The following is a 17,386-nucleotide window of genomic DNA, read 5'->3' on the forward strand; positions in this document are numbered from 1 at the left end:
CTGCTGCTGCTCCACACTGGCACTTTATTTCTCACGGTGACAAAAAAAGAAAAGAAAATATAAATAATTTAATAAATGGTAGGAAGGGGGAGGGAGGGACGTCACGTTGAGGCGAGTGGCCGCTAGATGGGGCAGTTTAAAATGAGCAAATGGACAACAAGCAGGCAATTAGTTGCTGGAGGTTTGGTCACTGGGTGGTTTGTTTCCTTTAATGAGAAACCGCATTGCCTGCTGCACAAGGACACAAGTTGAAGTGTGTTGTATGCAAAAAATAACTGGATAACTAAAGAAATTAAATGGACAAAATTGAAGTGCCTTAAATTTAGACTCTCTTTTGGCCACCAGGGGGCGACTCCTCTCTGGTTGTATAGAAGTCTATGACAAAATGGTCCTACTTCTCTCTGCTGGCCACCAGGGGGTGACTCCTCTCTGGTTGTATAGAAGTCTATGAGAAAATGGTCCTACTTCTCTCTGCTGGCCACCAGGGGGCGACTCCTCTGGTTGTATAGAAGTCTATGACAAAATGGTCCTACTTCTCTCTGCTGGCCACCAGGGGGTGACTCCTCTCTGGTTGTATAGAAGTCTATGAGAAAATGGTCCTACTTCTCTCTGCTGGCCACCAGGGGGCGACTCCTCTCTGGTTGTATAGAAGTCTATGAGAAAATGGTCCTACTTCTCTCTACCTGCCACCAGGGGGCGACTCCTCTCTGGTTGTATAGAAGTCTATGAGAAAATGGTCCTACTTCTCTCTGCTGGCCACCAGGGGGCGACTCCTCTGGTTGTATAGAAGTCTATGAGAAAATGGTCCTACTTCTCTCTTGATGTATTATCTCAGTAAACATTGTAAACATGAGTTTATGGTCTCAATCTCTAGTTTCAAGTCTTCTTCAATCCAGCATGATGTTCATTTAGTACATTATGGTCCATTTAGAGTCCACCAGACCACTAGCGGCGCCAGGATTTTGATTGTGGGTGGGCCACAAGAAAAGTGGATGGGCCAATTAAAATAAGCCAAAAAAAAAAAAAAAAAAACGGGGTTCCCCTTCATCTCTGTTTCAGCACTGAGGACAGCGACTCAGTAGCCTACCTGTGTGGCTCTTGTGTCGCTGTCCTCAGCTCAGTGCTGAAGCGGACAAAGACCTTGGCAGTAAGCCTGACTTCATTTATCTCTTTTGAACGTTCATACAACAAGACTGAAACGGAATTATATCTTTGGAGGGTCTATTTAATAGCTACCGTCTGTGTCTATCTCATGGATCATGGTCTGTCTGTTCTGTCTGATTTCTCATCTCAAAGCTTGCGCGCCAAAGTCATTCATTTTATTGGATCACTTGCTGGTGACGATGCAGCCTGTGGGCGGGCTTAGTAGTCCACACGGGGTAGAAGCCGCTGATTGGCTGAGAAGCTTTCACTCAAAGCTTTCCTCAGGCTGCTTATTGGATGAACAGCTAGAAAGAAAATCACTCACTAATCAGTAGGCATGAGTCAAAATGGGCGGGCCCAGGCCTAAAATGGGTGGGCCCAGGCCCACCAGGCCCAATAGTAGCGCCGCGCCTGCACCAGACCAGAAAGCAGGGGATGCTTTAGGGGGCGGGGCTTACCTGCTGATTGACAGGCTGCTACCATGCTACCAATGCTAGTTAGCTACTAAGATGACTTTAACACTTAGCTGTAAAGTTGACCTTGAATTATGAAGCTAAGTTTGTTAGAAGCTTCACACCAGAATCCACATGGATCCAGATCCAGTAAGGTTTCTGCTCTGCTGCTTGTGTTCATCGGATCCACCCGTCGCTCCTCCACAGTCCAAATATGGTCACTCCCTTCACTGGTTGCAAAACATCCAAGATGGTGACGGCCAAAATGTTGAACTCGAGGCTTCAGAACTGTAGTCCACAAACCAACGGACGGCAAAAGACAACACCAACAACAGGTCTGGTAGAAAAAGACTCGCTGGGTAAAACACATCAGGTAAGATAACAAGACATTTGTGGTGGAATGTATAGCTAGGATGGCTAGCCAGTTAGGAAGCGGAGCTAATGGCTGTGTTTGTGATAATCAGCGTTACACAAGACTAAACAATACTACGACAAATTTAGACTTTTGACTTTTAAAATGATCTATTAAATTGACAAACATCACAATTCACGTTCACATTCAAATGGATATGTCTGTCTATGATTTGACTACGTATTTGTATTTTTTTCCAAAATAAGCTCATGATTCAGCTTCTCTTTTTTAAGAAAATCTATCTTCTGTATGACGACCTATGAAACCGGCAGACGAGACGTAACGTTGGGAGGGATTTGATCTGACGTTTTAAAAGATGAGCTCTCGACCTTCTCCTTGCAGATCGATTGATGGATGTGATGATATTATTGGTTCATATATTGTTTTCGATGGAGAAAAACTTCATGTATATGTATGTATATGTGAATAATATGACCCAGATGGGATCTAAAAGGGTTAAAAGGACATTTTTTATTCCCACTTGAAACCTTTTTGCTAACATTTAAATACTTTTATTGCTTACGTTGTGAGTATTTAGTCATAAACCAAAGTTATTTTACCAAATATTTTGACCTGATTATGGCCGAAAAGTCGGGGATGATTCACTTGGAAATGTGAGAAAATAATCAAATCCAGTATGAAATAAACTGACCCGTGGTCAGCTACAACATTATACATTCATTGCACCAGTAAGAGTAACCCAACATCAGTGACCTGTCGTGGCAACTTTTTTTTTTTTGCTTATATAAGCAACATTATGTATGCAGGCCTTGTAATGGAGCAGGCTGTATTTTACATTGCTTTTTTTCAAGCCTCTACTTCGTCTACTGGTTGAACGTTGACTGCTTAAAAAAAAAAAAACTGATTCACAAGAAGAAGTAGTGAGAACACCACCTCGTTCAGGAGGCCTGCATGCAGATATCAAACTGTCACCGCTGTCACAGAAACACAAGTCTGTAGAAAGAATATTACAAGGATGCAATAGATGAAAAACAACCATGTCTACGAAACCCCATTCACCATCATAGTGCAGATTTTCAGTGTAGAAGTTAATGTAACAATCATTGTAACATTTACTGTTGTGAAGTGTATATATATATATATATATATATAATAAGTATTATGCTTCATGATAACACTGACATATCAAATAAAACTGGAGTGTTATATAATTTATATATAATATAATATATATAATTTTTATATTGTATATTCGTGATCAGGGAGTGACAGTAGGGGTGGGTAAAAATGTCGATACGGCAATATATCGCAATACTTTGCCGCCCAATACAATATCGATTTTTCAACCAAAGGTCGATTTAAAAAAAGCAATACTTTATCCTTTTTCATTTCATGTTCAATATTTATTCCAGTGAATTTCATGGGAATTAATAACATGGAGAGGCCGTTTTGAATGAAATAGTTTTGACTAAATTTGTCCTCTGATCAATATCATCTATACAGGTACTTGTGTTTTCATCTTTATTTATATCGCAATATCGTGATACATATAGTGGCCAAAGTATCGTGATTCGTATCGTGAGGTTCTTGCCAATACTCACCCCTACAGCACTGATTACCAATTTACCTCCAACTTTAAAATGGTTATGCACATATTTATTGACTTATTAACTTCTTAATAGTTTTATTTCAGGACTGCGTGATGGCAGCGAGCTCCCTAAAAGAAAAACCCTCGCTCTGCCTCGTGTCAGGTTGGGAGAGGAAATCATTAATATAGCATTAGGAGCCGGCTGCGAGCTCACAACTGCCCCTGGGCGCCCATCAGCATACATGCAGCACTGTTCTCTGCTGCTACACCTTCCCCGAGGTTCAAATGTCATCCTTCACTGTCATTACATTTTCTGTCCCCATTAACTATTGATTATCTCCACTTCGGCAGTCAGAGGCGTCCTGTGGAAGCGGCACGCATGGATCAGGCAGGGCAGAAGCATCCACCTCCAGGGGGCGTTAACACTAAAAGGGGGGGCAGACCTATCCATTAGGCTTGAACGGACAACTGGAAGATTAAGTTGTTCTTTTCCCCCCGTGAGAACAACATGTGTTGAATATTTACTGTGAGGTTAGTCCAAGTTTGTTTCTGTTATTCGGGAGAGAGCAGGTTGAAAAGTTTGTTTGGGCAGCAGCTTGATGTCCTCCAGCTAATCCACCAAGTGCATCTATAATGCGACGGAGTCGCTGCTAGTGCGTTTTTGTCATTGTGTACCTGCCAAATGTCCTAAACGTCCGTGTGTTGCCAACCGCTAATAGCCGCCATTACCGCAGCTTATTGTTTTCTATATTTCAGTATCATAGCTGATGTTTTACATTGACCGGGGTTGGAGACAGATATTTCCTCTTCATATGGAAGCTGGAGAAAAAGAGATCTGCATTCTGCGGCTGTGTGCAGGTCAGGCAGAAAGTTCACTTATATGTCAAGGGTTTGCATCAATAAAATGGGGAAAAAATTTGACAAATGTCACATCACATCCCCCGCAGATTCTCAAATACCTCACACACGCCGCAATGTATACAAAGTCTAACCACCTAAATATTGTGTTTGTGCAAAAAGCCTGATTTATATGCAATTAAACCTCAAAGCCAAGTGTGAGTAAACAATGCATTCATCATCAGAGTAAGACGATTTTGTATTTAGGAGTCAGAGTAATTAACGGGAATGGAAAAAGATTTTCCCCTCCACACACATAACAAAATTAGAAACAAAAAACAAGTCACTCTGTATTCATAAAAAGTCCCATTTATTTCAAAGTCATTCCATCAAACAAAATATTACAAGTCTGTATTGTTTTGTTGTGGTTGGGGGGGGGGGGGGGGAGACCCCACACCAGAAACACATGAATAAAACATTTATTACAGTAATTGCTCAGCGTCCACTTCACACACTGGAAGTTGAAGCGTTCCAGTGGTTTAGGTCGGGGGGGTAAAAGAGGAATAAACAAGGTGGAGTACAGAAACAATAAATGAGTTATGGCTATGCCAGTCCCGCTCTACAGGATTACCGTGTAGAGACATATCCACTAGAATCCAATGTGGCTTTAGGATAATCCCATCAGAACTGCAACAGCGCAACGCTACTACAGAACACCCAAGCCTGTTAGCACTGATGAGAGCCTACAGTGAAGGAAAGGTGGAAGTTCACAATCCTTAAAAGAGACGTCTTAACACACTTCTAATGTACAAGACAAACATGGTCTGCTGCCAACAAAGCACCACATCTTATGATGCTAGTTTGCATTATGAAACAAAACCAAAAAGATTGTCAACTAATAGAAAGTTGATATTTGCATCATGGAAAATACCTCTCCTGGAGTCTTCATATAAAGCTCTGTAACATGAATCCATTTGTAAAAAAAGAAAAAGAAAAGAAAATCCACCTTTTTCTAAGCTACTAATACAAGCCTGAGTTACCCACATTAATTGATATGCATGTCTGCATGATAATACTGAGTTAATATGCACCTCTGCTGCCTGTTTTAATTAATGAGGACATGTTTTGATACTACCGTCCTTTCAGCCCGTTTCTATTATCCTCCCAATTTATGGAAGAACAAGTGCTACATTGGCAAAACGTACACACACTAGTGTAAGCTCATTTTATAGCCTATATGCTCAATTTAAATAATTCTTCATCCTGTTGTTTTTTTTCAACGTCTCACCAGGGAGCTACACTGATTTCGACTTTACGAAGCCAGACGTCAATAAGGAGCAAATTTCTGGCGATCTGATTTTTTCATGCCGTGCATCTTTGCCGTGTAAGGGCACAAACCCTGAGCTAGGCTGGAAGCGGCTGCCGGGTGGACGGCCAGGAGCGTTTTCATGCCAAGCAGGCTGGAAACGGGGACGGCGTAATGTGGGTTTTGGATGGTTTGCAAGCCAGAGGGAGAGTGGACGTTAATGGTGGGGGCTTGGGTGTTGGCCGCCAGGACGGCCATAGAGGTAGCAGCGGTGGAGGCAGTGGGGGCGGACTGGGAGAAGCTCATGTTGAGGTCAACTGGGCTCGCAGAGGATGCGGCCTGCATGGTGTATTTAGCCATCTCTAAGCTGCAGGTCGTGATGTTTAGAGGGAGGGAGGGGGAGGGGGAGATGAGATGGTGAAGGGGGTTAAGAGGAGAAATGGAAAAAGGGGGGGGGGAGAAGGGGTGAGACAAAGGAGATGGGAGGTGAGAGAGAGGAGAAAACATAAGTGTCAAAGAAGGAATGTGTTAAAAAAGCAAAGAGACAATCGAGAACGGAGCAGTGAGACGGAGCTGTCTGATGATTGGGCGGCGATGTGATGCCCTGCTGGACGTGGCCCGCCCCCCCACCTTTATGTCTTACCTGGCGTTGATGAGGTACTGGGCGACGCTGATGCTGGCCGGTGAACCCGTGATCGTGACTTGGCGCATGGCTGAGCCATCAGTGGCACTGGCAATTTTGATGTGAGCTCCAGAGACCTGGCGGATCTCATTGATCTTGCTGCCTTGTCTTCCAATTATGCAGCCAATAAACTAGAAAAGGGGGGAGAGAGAGTGCAAACATGTAAATGGATTTTTGGGAATTTGATTTCACAACATCATGTAGAAACAACCAGAGAAAAGAAAACAGAGATGCATTGTACTGCTATTATTAACACACCTTGGATAACCCAAGGTCTGACCTCAGATCAGCCTCTAGGGGCAAAGGACTGTGTTTCTGGAGGTCTAGTGTTGCACATATCTAGGCCAAGACTTCTTTTTCCCGCTTGCTCCTCATTGTATACACCGATCAGAAACCAAAGATTGTTGAAACCGGATTTGAGATCGTTTCCCAAGTAGTGAGTTTATTAATTTAATTTAATCAGTAGACGATACCAAGTTGAACCAAAGCCTCCTCGACGCGATTGATTGATCGATAATTACAAACAGAAACCTGAACACAGAATGCAGAACGGAAGTATGGAAGTGGAAGAGACCATATTTGGACTGTTGAGGAGCGACGGGTGGATCTGACGAACACAATCCGCAGAGCGCCAACCTTACTGGATCTGGAATCTGGTAATTCAAGGCCAACTTTACAGCTAAGTGTTAAAATCAGCTAAAGCATCCCCTGCTTTCTGGTCTGGTGGACTCTAAATGGACCTGTCAATCAGCAGGTAAGCCCCGCCCCCTAAAGCATCCCCTGCTTTCTGGTCTGGTGGACTCTAAATGGACCATAATGTACTAAATGAACATCATGCTGGATTGAAGAAGACTTGAAACTAGAGATTGAGACCATAAACTCATGTTTACAATGTTTACTGAGATAATACATCAAGAGAGAAGTAGGACCATTTTCTCATAGACTTCTACACAACCAGAGAGGAGTCGCCCCCTGGTGGCCAGCAAGGAGAAGTAGGACCATTTTCTCATAGACTTCTATACAACCAGAGAGGAGTCGCCCCCTGGTGGCCAGCAAGGAGAAGTAGGACCATTTTCTCATAGACTTCTATACAACCAGAGAGGAGTCGCCCCCTGGTGGCCAGCAGAGAGAAGTAGGACCATTTTCTCATAGACTTCTATACAACCAGAGAGGAGTCGCCCCCTGGTGGCCAGCAGAGAGAAGTAGGACCATTTTCTCATAGACTTCTATACAACCAGAGTGTCTCAGTGTTGACTTGGTCTCAGCCCCTTCAAAGTATTTGTCTCGCCTCGATACAGGTCTCGGTCATGACTCAGTCTCGGTTTAGGTGGTCTTGACTACAACTCTGCCATCACAGCTGTCCTCCCAGAAGGCGTTCATGTAAGTAAGCAGCGTGAGAAGTATTTTAATGCTGGAGGAACAAACAACGTGGTACTCACATCATTAGGTATCGCCAGCTCTTGTGAACTTGTGGGGACAGATGCATCCATTCCTGCAAAGTAGGACAAGGAAGGAACAACAGTATGGCACTAATGGCTTCCACTTTCATTGCATGACAAGTTAACCTACTTAGGCACTGGTACACTGCTAAATTAAGAACATGAGAATGGCATATGGCTAGAAAATCTTATTACAGACAGACTTATTATTATTAGAATTATTACTTATACATATACATATTCAGCACATATTATGCACATATTTGACATGGCTAAAACAATATATACCGGTATATATAATGACAGTGGTGTAATGTTCTGTCCTCAGTTAGTTTTGGCTGAGTATATGAGTACGTGGGTTGGCTGAGGTCAGGGATGGCCAAGAAGACAATGTTAGATTTGGAGGAGAAATGTTGCAGAGGTGGAGGACGGGGGGGTAGAGAGATTAGGATGTGTTTGTTGGAGAGGGGAAATTGGGCAAATGGAGCTTAATTATTTTGGGGGGAGGATATGAGGAATCTTGAAAAAATGGTTCAATATTTACTTAAAATGTAAATATTTCTGACATTTTTTACATTTCCCTCAGAGGACTCAGTTAAACTTTGTTTTCATTCTGTCTGCTTCAATCCGTCAAATGTACTCATTTGGACTTTCATTGCCGAACTTTTGAGATTGTTTATAACCTCATAACTTCACCATCCTACTCTTTGCTTTGCTTTTTATCTACATCTTATTTTCTGGTACAAATAGATGCAAATGCCAATGCGAAACCAGACAGGTTATTTTTGTTATACGCACGTCTCTGTAACGCCAAACTTCTACAACAACAAAAAAAAACCTGTGAGCAGAGCGTGTAAACTCTGGGAGGATCGGAGACATCCTTGACATCCTCTCTGAAGTGACAGGGGGGGTGTTGATGGTGTGATTTTCTGAAGAGGAGTGAAGACTGAGGGATAGATGGACTTCCCCGGGGAGCCGTGGGTACGTACCAGGGAAGGTAGGGTTGCTCTGCCCAAGGGAGGGGAGGGGGATATGCTGCATAGCCAACTGGTGAAGCTTGGTCAACTGCAGGGTAGGAAGGAAGTTAGAAGCTAACCAATCAAACTGGATTATTTCAGAGGAGCTGACAGCTACAATACAGAGCCGATCTGAAGTTCACAAAACATCACAGTGAAGCGGCTCGTTTCCCCTTCAGAGGGGCTGGAAATACAGTCACATCTCTTGATCATAACATCTTCACTGTCATTTCAATCAATGCATGCTGCTACAACGTGTTAGTGTTAGTCAACGTCAACAGATCAGGATTACTGAAGTTTTTCATCTTTTGCTTAGGAGGGTACACAGAGAGGAGGAGGGTGGGGGGGAGAGGAAGGAGTGGGCAGGGAGAAGGTCATTAGGGGTTAAAACGGGCGTACTTACATCTTGATGTGCAAACGCATACTGCCCTGGAATGGCAAAGGCCTGGAAAGCAACAAGAGAGGAGATAGAGGGGGGTTGATTGGTTACGTGACTGTGAAAGGTGCAGACGAGCACAATATAGATCAAACTTGGGGGGGCATTGAGTGCATTTCTGAAAATCCATTCCCTTCCCTCTTTTCCATAGCCCTAATGTGTATGGATTTGATGGAATTTCATCTAAATGTCATCTGCTGTTGGGCCAGAAATCCAATAACTAAAACAGATGTCTGATAGGTCAGAGCAGCCTGCGCCAAAAAAAAAAAACCAGGACAGCAACCGGCCAGCTCACGGTGATGTGAACGACTGTCTCCCGAATAACTTCCTGATGTGATCGTTACCTCATCTGACTGCTCACAGCGTTGCAATATGAAGAGCTTATTGCTGTATAATTACACAGATGTGTCCCTCTAGTGGTAAGATGTGTTTAATGATCAAATAAGGAGCCTATTGGATTGTTATGCTTTTAGCTGTAGCTGCTAAAACGACTCCCACGTCGCTACTTACTTGTGCGGGGTGCTGCGGCGCTAATACGGCGTGAGCTCCGGCGGGCATGGCCTTGGGGCGGTAGGGGATCGTCGCTCCTTTCGGCGGAGACTAAAAGACATGAAATCAGAATTTATACAACTCTCACTGGCAATGATGCATTTTACATCCCCCCTTTTTTTTCTTTTTTAGTCCGCTGAATCTTTTTATGCTCCTTTTCATCGGTCGATGAAAGTCACACGAGACCTTCAGCCGAAGCAAAGTACGATACCACCGAGAATAGACCTGAGAATAGGGGGATTTTTGAAATTTATGACTTTACAAAAAGCAGTCAAGTGGATTCTGAAGTAAAAATCTAAACTGGTTCTTCTCTTATGAATCCAAGGGGGGTAATTGTTCTGCAGGTACAGCGGGAATGTGGGAACTCAAGTAATCAACCCTTAAAAGCTCCACATATCCGTGTTAAAGAGACCCGACATATAAAAAGGAGCCATTATTGTTGCACATCTCACGAGGATGACAAACAATGTGCTCCTAAAGACCTTTTTTTTCCCCGCCATCTCCCCCCTAAACAAATGTGACACTCTCACTGCCGAAATAGAGCCGTTCAACGTGAAGATCATCTGCTGTCTGACAGCGCTTTACCTCCAGCATGACGGAGCAGATGTGCCTCACACACTGAGTGATGGCCTGTGGAGTGCCGGAGATGGTGACCGCCCTCTCCGTGGAGTCCGGCAGCATGTCTCCCGCCACCTGAACCTGAGCGCCCGTGGTCTTGACAAACAAGAAGAAACAAAGGGCTATTTATTGCTGAGGGGGGGAAAATGCACATCATCAACCCCCCGAATTGAAATGCTTATTTTCAAGCACCAACCCTCCCCCACAATGCAAAATTACCCCGAACACATTTTGACATGCAGAGAGAGCAGCTGCAAGCCAAATAGCAATGTGTGCTCCAATATTTGAAGAGGCGTACACAAATATTGTCCATTCTGAATGAGTATTCACCCTCCGCCACTCTTTACGGGCATAATCAGCGGGACATTCATGAGCAGCAGCCGGGATGGGGAAAAATGTCCCAAAAGAAGTCCACATTTTTATTTTTTTAAGGCAGACAAAAACAAGTGAGATTGAAGAAACAAGTCTGACTGGAGTGTTTGATACTTGAGGTGTCGAGGCAGCGGGGAGGAGGTTTTCTGTTGTGTGCAGAAAAACAAACTTCCTGAAGAAAAAGTCTCTTCCTACCTCTCTGATCTCCTTGATCTTGGAGCCTCCTTTGCCAATCAGAGAGCCACACTGGCTCCCCGGGAAAACCAGGCGGAGCGTCACAGGTGGCTTGCTCGTCACGTTGCTGTTTGTCATCGCCGCTGTGATATCCTGAGGGGAGGATTCAGAATCCTGTTGGTGTTTCATTTTTACCCAGTATTGACAGCGAGAACGTCTTATTTGACAAGTCTGAGGAGAAGGTGCATTTACTGTCCTTCAGACTTCAGAAATCTTTCTTAAAGGTCACAGTTCACCCCAGAAACCAAAAACACATATTTTTCCTCTCATCTGTGCTAGATAGAGATGTCTGCCTTGTCTCCAGGACTATATAAATATATATGCGATATAATTTAGGTGTTGCTTTTTCCCCTCAGATCTGTAGTACCATCAGCTGAACTTAAGATGCTAATGCATGCTGTTGTCTCCGCTCCCATTGGCTGCTGTAATGCACTTTTTTCTTCACTTTGTCTGCTCTTACAGGCGATCCAGAAAGTTGCCGCCGTACTACGACTTTAAATGACCAGTATCTTTGCCGTTAAGTTTATGGACGTTTCCTTCCTTTCACAGGATGTCCTCTGTTCCATTCATTTGTCAAAAAATAAATTCCACAAAAAAATAAATTCCACTATCAAACTCAAACTAACGGCTGACGCAGGTTAACAAAAACTCTTTCTACTGAGCTATTGCTAACATTTTAACATTTTAAGTATTATTATAGATTTTTTTGAGACACAAAAGCGTGAAAAGGTTTCTCCAAATCTGAAATTAAAATGAATGTTTTCGTGGGTGATGGCTGCTGCCTCTGGCAACTTTTGCTCCTCACAATTCAATGTGTTATTAAAAATAAGGGTAAAATAATCTCTGAAAAGTCAATACAGAAAATTCCTTCACATTAAAACGGTTCATTGGCCCATATTTTTTACATATTTTTCTTAGCGTGTGGGTCAAGTAGACGGTCTCACATTAACCCCATACTTTATACTTCAACATTCTCTTAAGCGTCTTCCTTATTATATGTAACTTGGATCGTGGTGCTCAGACTCACACCAAAACATCACTACAGATAAGTTGAGGTGAGCTGTCCCTTTAAATTCTCACACCTTTTTAAACCCATTTGAATTAACGGTAACGTGTGTTTGTGCCACTTTTGCCGTACCTCCTCGAACTTCTGTGCAATCATGGAGAACGCCCTGAAGATGCCCTCCGTCGGCCCGGTGATGGTGACGATCCTCTCGGGGGACGAGCCCTCTGATATGTTGATACGAGCGCCGCTCTGGAAACGCAAATCCACAGTTATTCCCACCTCAGATTTGTAGTAATTGACCTGCCAGAACGCATTAAATGATATGTGGTGTTTTCACATTACGGGTGTCAAGAACGCTCACCTCCTCCCTCATTTTCTTCACTGTTTCTCCTTTCTTGTACCACGCAAGGGAATGAAAAACACGTGGACCTGATTAGTTTTATAAAGAGGCCGCATGATGCTTATGGATTGTAATAATAATAAAAAAAAACCCTACCTTTCCGATTATGCTGCCAACTTCCTGTGAATGAAAAGATAACGATGCTTAACAAGCAAGTGGCGAGATGGTTTCTTAATAGCTTCTCATATTTAGGACAGGATGTATTCATTTTCGATGACAACGACGTGTCATTACCAGACCGTTAGGATATTCCTGCAGAAATAAACTCCATTATTCGGTTACCTTGCCGTGCATCAGCAGCCTCAGTGTCAGCGTGACGTTCAGAATCCCATCTGAAGCCATTTCTTCCTTGTCAGACATCCTCTGAGTTTTAATGTAAACCGCCTGCGAAAACAAAGACATTGTTGTGCATAAGAAGGGCTGAGTGTCTGCTAAACTAAGATCTCGATTTCACGACAAGGTCAAGCTGTGCAGAGGGTATTGAATTATCTATGAATTCTGAATTTCCAGCCTTCTTTGTCTGTTAGCATCCCTGCTCTCCTTATTACAGTCTAACTGCTACAGCTGCAGGAAATATGAAATGTATAATTCTCTGTGCTCAACAGGATCTTTGCTGGGAAAGAGCTCCAGAGATCAGTCCGCAGAGATAAAATAGATTTTCTATTTGAGAATGTAATGGATCATTTCCTTAACTATGGTGGAAATGCAGAGCAACCGGAAAATGGCCCAAATTTGAAACAGACTTTTCTTTTTATTTTAGAGAATTCATCAAGGGGACTGATGCTCTCTGAAGAGTCCTGGTTTGTTTTGTCTTCTGAACATGTGAGCCGGGTGACGATAAGCTTATCCGTAGGTGCTATCTTCACATGGGACCGTGTCTTTTAGCTCCGGTTCTAAATGCAAGTTGTGTGTTTCCCCCCCCCTCGGATGTGATAAGGCACAAAGGAAGCCACTTGTAGCCGTGGAGGCCCCGAGGATCAAACCAATGTGTGACCGTCCCTTAATATCACATCGCACAATGTCGGCTCTGTTGCGACCGCGAAGCCGATTCGTCGTGTCTGCAGAACAAATAAGGAATGTCTCACTGCGCCGTGCTTTTTATTGCACCGCGGCAGACTCCAAGTCTAGCGAGGATCAAGGTCACCTTTTTGATTGGATCGGCGTTGGTTCTGAGAAACGCTTTAAACCTTTATCGGCCTTGCAGATAATTGACTGACGGTTAGAATGTGGTGTGTCTTTTATCGCAGAGATTGTGTCTTCTCGGGGATGAGTCTAGCAAATCCTAAAACAACCGGCGATTACAACTTGTGCTCCGATGATTCTGAGATGGTGGAAGAAACAAACGATGGAAACAGTCGCATGTGAAAAGATGCTGCAAAGACTGAACCGCAAGATCAATGCGGTGAAAGAACAATGGGACCTGAACTCGGCACGACACGGCGGGTCATTTTCTGTCATGCACTGATGCCCACCTCATTATTGTATCCAAATAACGATCTTTTCCCATTCTATTCTGATTAATTCATTCATTTCAATGTTTGTCTTAGCTTCGTTTAGTTTGATCTTTATCTGTTGTGTTTGTGAATAATAATAATATGATAGAATCCAATAAAACGAATTAATAGAAAATTCATGTAAACAAAATAATCTAAATGTAATGAACTGAATAAATGGTTGCGTGTGAAACCTGAAACCTGCTGACTTAATACAAATGGTGGATTTAGGCCACTTTTCTTAAACCGTGGCTATAAAAGGGCGGGAACACGGCAACACGCTGTTGGTGAGCTAATCCACAAGTTGAAATCAATCCAACTCCAAGGTTTTAACAGTGTGTGTAATGATTAGCATTTTTAAGCATTATATCACTCATGTCTGTAAAGTATATATAACCAGGAGCCAGTTAGCTTTGATTAGCATACAGATTGGAATCAGCTAGCCTGGCTAGCTCCTCTAACACGCACTATTTAAGACATTATATCGCACCAACCATAGAAAGGGTGTTTACATTGGGACACGTTTTTATTATCATGTTGTATTTGGTGGCTTCCAGTCGAGATAAAGTCTGGCACATAACCAGCATGAAACAGTGAAGTGTCTTATTTTCTTCCTTCCAATCATATTGAATCCTGTTCATTGGTGAGTTTTTTGTTACCCTTGGACAGAGCCAGGCTAGCTGTTTCCCACTGCTTCCATGCTTTACGCTAAGCTAAGCTAAGCTAATCGGCTGCTGGCTGTAGCCTCCTATTTAAACGGCATATAGACGAGTGGCATTTATCTGCTCATCTTTCTCTAAGTTACCAACCAGATATTATTGTCCAGGCATGATAATACCAGACGGCACGGTGAATAAAGTGGTGTCTTGCTGCTAAAGAAGACTCGCAGCCATTCTCCTCGTCTCTGTGCGTCATTATAAAGTTACAGTGAATACATCAAATAAACAGCAACATCTCCGTCTAATCCTATAGGCCGGGATTTGTTTAGTTAACGCTAAGACCCTTTTGACCCACTTCTGTCACCTCTAGCACGTCAGCGCCCACTCAAGACTTTCCGAACAAAACACTGGTGCACAACAGCACCCTTCGGAGGATACATGATAAAAAAAACAGATAATCTACAGGAACCCAGCTCCCAGAGCACTGACAGGCACAAATGTGCTTCAGACAACAACAACAATGTAAAAAACAGGGCATTAATCCTTGGGGGGAACAATGTCTAAGTGGATTACTTCAGGGGGGTTTGTGTTTTCCCAAATTTTGTGCCTAAAACAAAGCTAATTTTAACATTTAAATGGAAATTGTATTGTATTTCACAAGCTTATTACATGCAATAGCACTCCAGTTAAGGGTGCAAGAGGCCCTAAATAAACGATAATTCAACGTTCTATACGTTTTAGCCAATGTCCAATCACATCCTATTTATAACCATCACATATCAGACATATTTACATAGAGGCCAAGCAGCATGGCTGGAAATTCACGTGTGGTTTAATGTGATAATTCAAACTATTTCAGAAGTTAAGGGCGAAACAAAAATGCATTTTTACAACAGGAGTGGAAAAATACACCCAGCACAAATTAACTAATGGGAGTCAGGAGTGGTGCATTAAAACCAAGACACCAAGCACTCTCTAGCTCAAGAGTTAAAATGGACGGCCAAATTTTTAAAAAGTAAAAACTTCAACATTACTGCAGTCTGCGACATTGTGCAGCCGTGGGGAGTTTGACCTCTCGCTGTCGGGTCCCCCTGCTCAGCGAGAGGCCTGCATCGCAATAAGAATGATATACGTACTGACCTTATATACAAAAATATTCCTCTTCTGTGTTTCTGGTATCTCCTAAATGAGCGGCCTTTTTTTGTCAGTTTTGTCGTCCGTGTTCAGTGTTTGCCCCCCTTTGTTGTCAGTTATCCACAGAGTGGACAGATGGTTCCCTGTTGCCCTCAGACCGGCTGGAGCGGAGGCTGGCTTTGCTATTAGTCCCTGCAGCTTAGCCCAAGATAAGCCCCTACGCAGGGCAAGTGAACCCGCATCTCTTGCCTAATTCTCCCTGTCACAGCCACCAAAGAGGCGTTCCTCCGCACGCGGGGATCCACAAGCCTCCCGAAGAGGCCTGGAGGGCAGGGCAACGAGGCTCTGTGGCTGGACGCCGTCCAGGGGCAGATAGGGGCCGGCAACAGTTACAGCCACGACAACAGGGAAAAAGAGAGGGAGAGATCTAACCCTTTTTTTTTTCTGTCATCAGAAGAAACACATAGAGAAGAGAGGCTTTGTTAACTGATGTTGCTCTGAGACTAACAACCCCGCATGACTGCTGTGTTCTTCATTAGATTTTCAGGGCGCTTCCTGCCTGCGCGGCTGCTGGGTTTTCTCTAAAAATAAATCTCCCCGTATGAAATCAGTGGTTTTGTACAAGGACCCCACTAATTGAGGGCCGGGGAGGACAATGTGCTGTTTGAGGTATTTAGTGATGTTAAGCACAATGTCTTCATGGGGTGCTTCTCCCCCCCTCTCCCCCACTCCCCCCCTCCCTCACCGCCTCTGCCCTCCCCCACACCAAGCCCTTCTGCCCTTGTAATGAGGCCATACTGGATACAATACAGCCCTTCTGCACAGACAAAAAAAAATGTATTCAGCTGAGCTTTAAAATTGTGAAGGAAATGAATCAGTGAAGCATAAGTGGCATATTTAATTACTACTCACTGCGTTGCACGGGGACAATGATGGCTGCTGTGAGCCTCATGGCGGTCTGTCAGACACGTCCACAATGCATTCACTTCTCGTAAGTAGGATATCAATGAGACTTCTACGTTTCATTTCTAATAAAAAGGCTATGAATGTTCGTACAAGAACACAGAGAGGAAGACGATCCTTTTAAAGCAAACCTATTTTAAAGGAGTTTTTTTCAGGGCTATGTTTGGTTAGGATAAGGAGTTAAGGAAAAGGTCAATAAAAGTTCAGAAAAGTACAACAGAACTGTTTTTTTTTTCCGGGCTGCAAATAGAATCAGAAACGTAGACAGGAAGATATGGAAGCCATCAAAGGCGTCTGACAAAGTATGTGACAGCTATTTCCATCCTTTCAGAGACCATGAGATGATCAGGCATTTCATGCCAATCACTTGTGACTAATTTCCTCTCCCTTGTGTACCTTGTGTGTCTATGAGATTAAGGAGTCGGGGATTATATGTAATGGGATTACTGCGAAGCGATTGCTGAGACTTGTTGATGTAATCAGTTACAGTTACTGAATGAAATCAAGAATAGCCCCGAAAAGGAACATAGGTTCACCTAAACTGGAAGATGAATAAATATAAATATGAATACAACTTCCTTCATGATTCACTTTAATAAATATTAATGGTATGTTACTAATGAAATAATATAAACAAATCAATAATTTTAAAATGCTGGTGAAATGACAATTTACAAAAAGATGTA

The 17,386-nt window shown here is 43.2% G+C and overlaps 1 protein-coding gene across 2 annotated transcripts; it reads right to left on the reverse strand.

Moving 5' to 3' along the window:
- Window positions 1-4,820: 4,820 nt before the first annotated feature.
- On the reverse strand, window positions 4,821-16,025 carry LOC311020587 (poly(rC)-binding protein 3). 2 transcript variants are annotated; one of them, XM_084020704.1, is made up of 13 exons: window positions 15,744-16,025; window positions 12,734-12,835; window positions 12,548-12,571; window positions 12,413-12,445; window positions 12,184-12,300; window positions 11,007-11,138; window positions 10,407-10,535; window positions 9,783-9,872; window positions 9,240-9,281; window positions 8,810-8,885; window positions 7,821-7,873; window positions 6,343-6,512; window positions 4,821-5,136 (listed from the first exon to the last, which is right to left on the reverse strand). In XM_084020704.1, exons 2-13 carry the CDS (start codon window positions 12,809-12,811, stop codon window positions 5,100-5,102), a joined length of 981 nt encoding a protein of 326 aa, XP_083876830.1. In that variant the 5' UTR covers window positions 12,812-12,835; window positions 15,744-16,025; the 3' UTR covers window positions 4,821-5,099. The 2 variants fall into 2 exon arrangements, with proteins under 2 accessions (XP_083876830.1, XP_083876829.1); XM_084020703.1 differs by having other exon boundaries at window positions 4,821-6,066; window positions 15,744-16,023.
- Window positions 16,026-17,386: the final 1,361 nt, after the last annotated feature.

Source organism: Eutrigla gurnardus (genome assembly GCF_963514095.1).
Source record: "Eutrigla gurnardus genome assembly, chromosome: 11".
In the NCBI taxonomy this organism is placed as follows: Eukaryota; Metazoa; Chordata; class Actinopteri; order Perciformes; family Triglidae; genus Eutrigla; species Eutrigla gurnardus.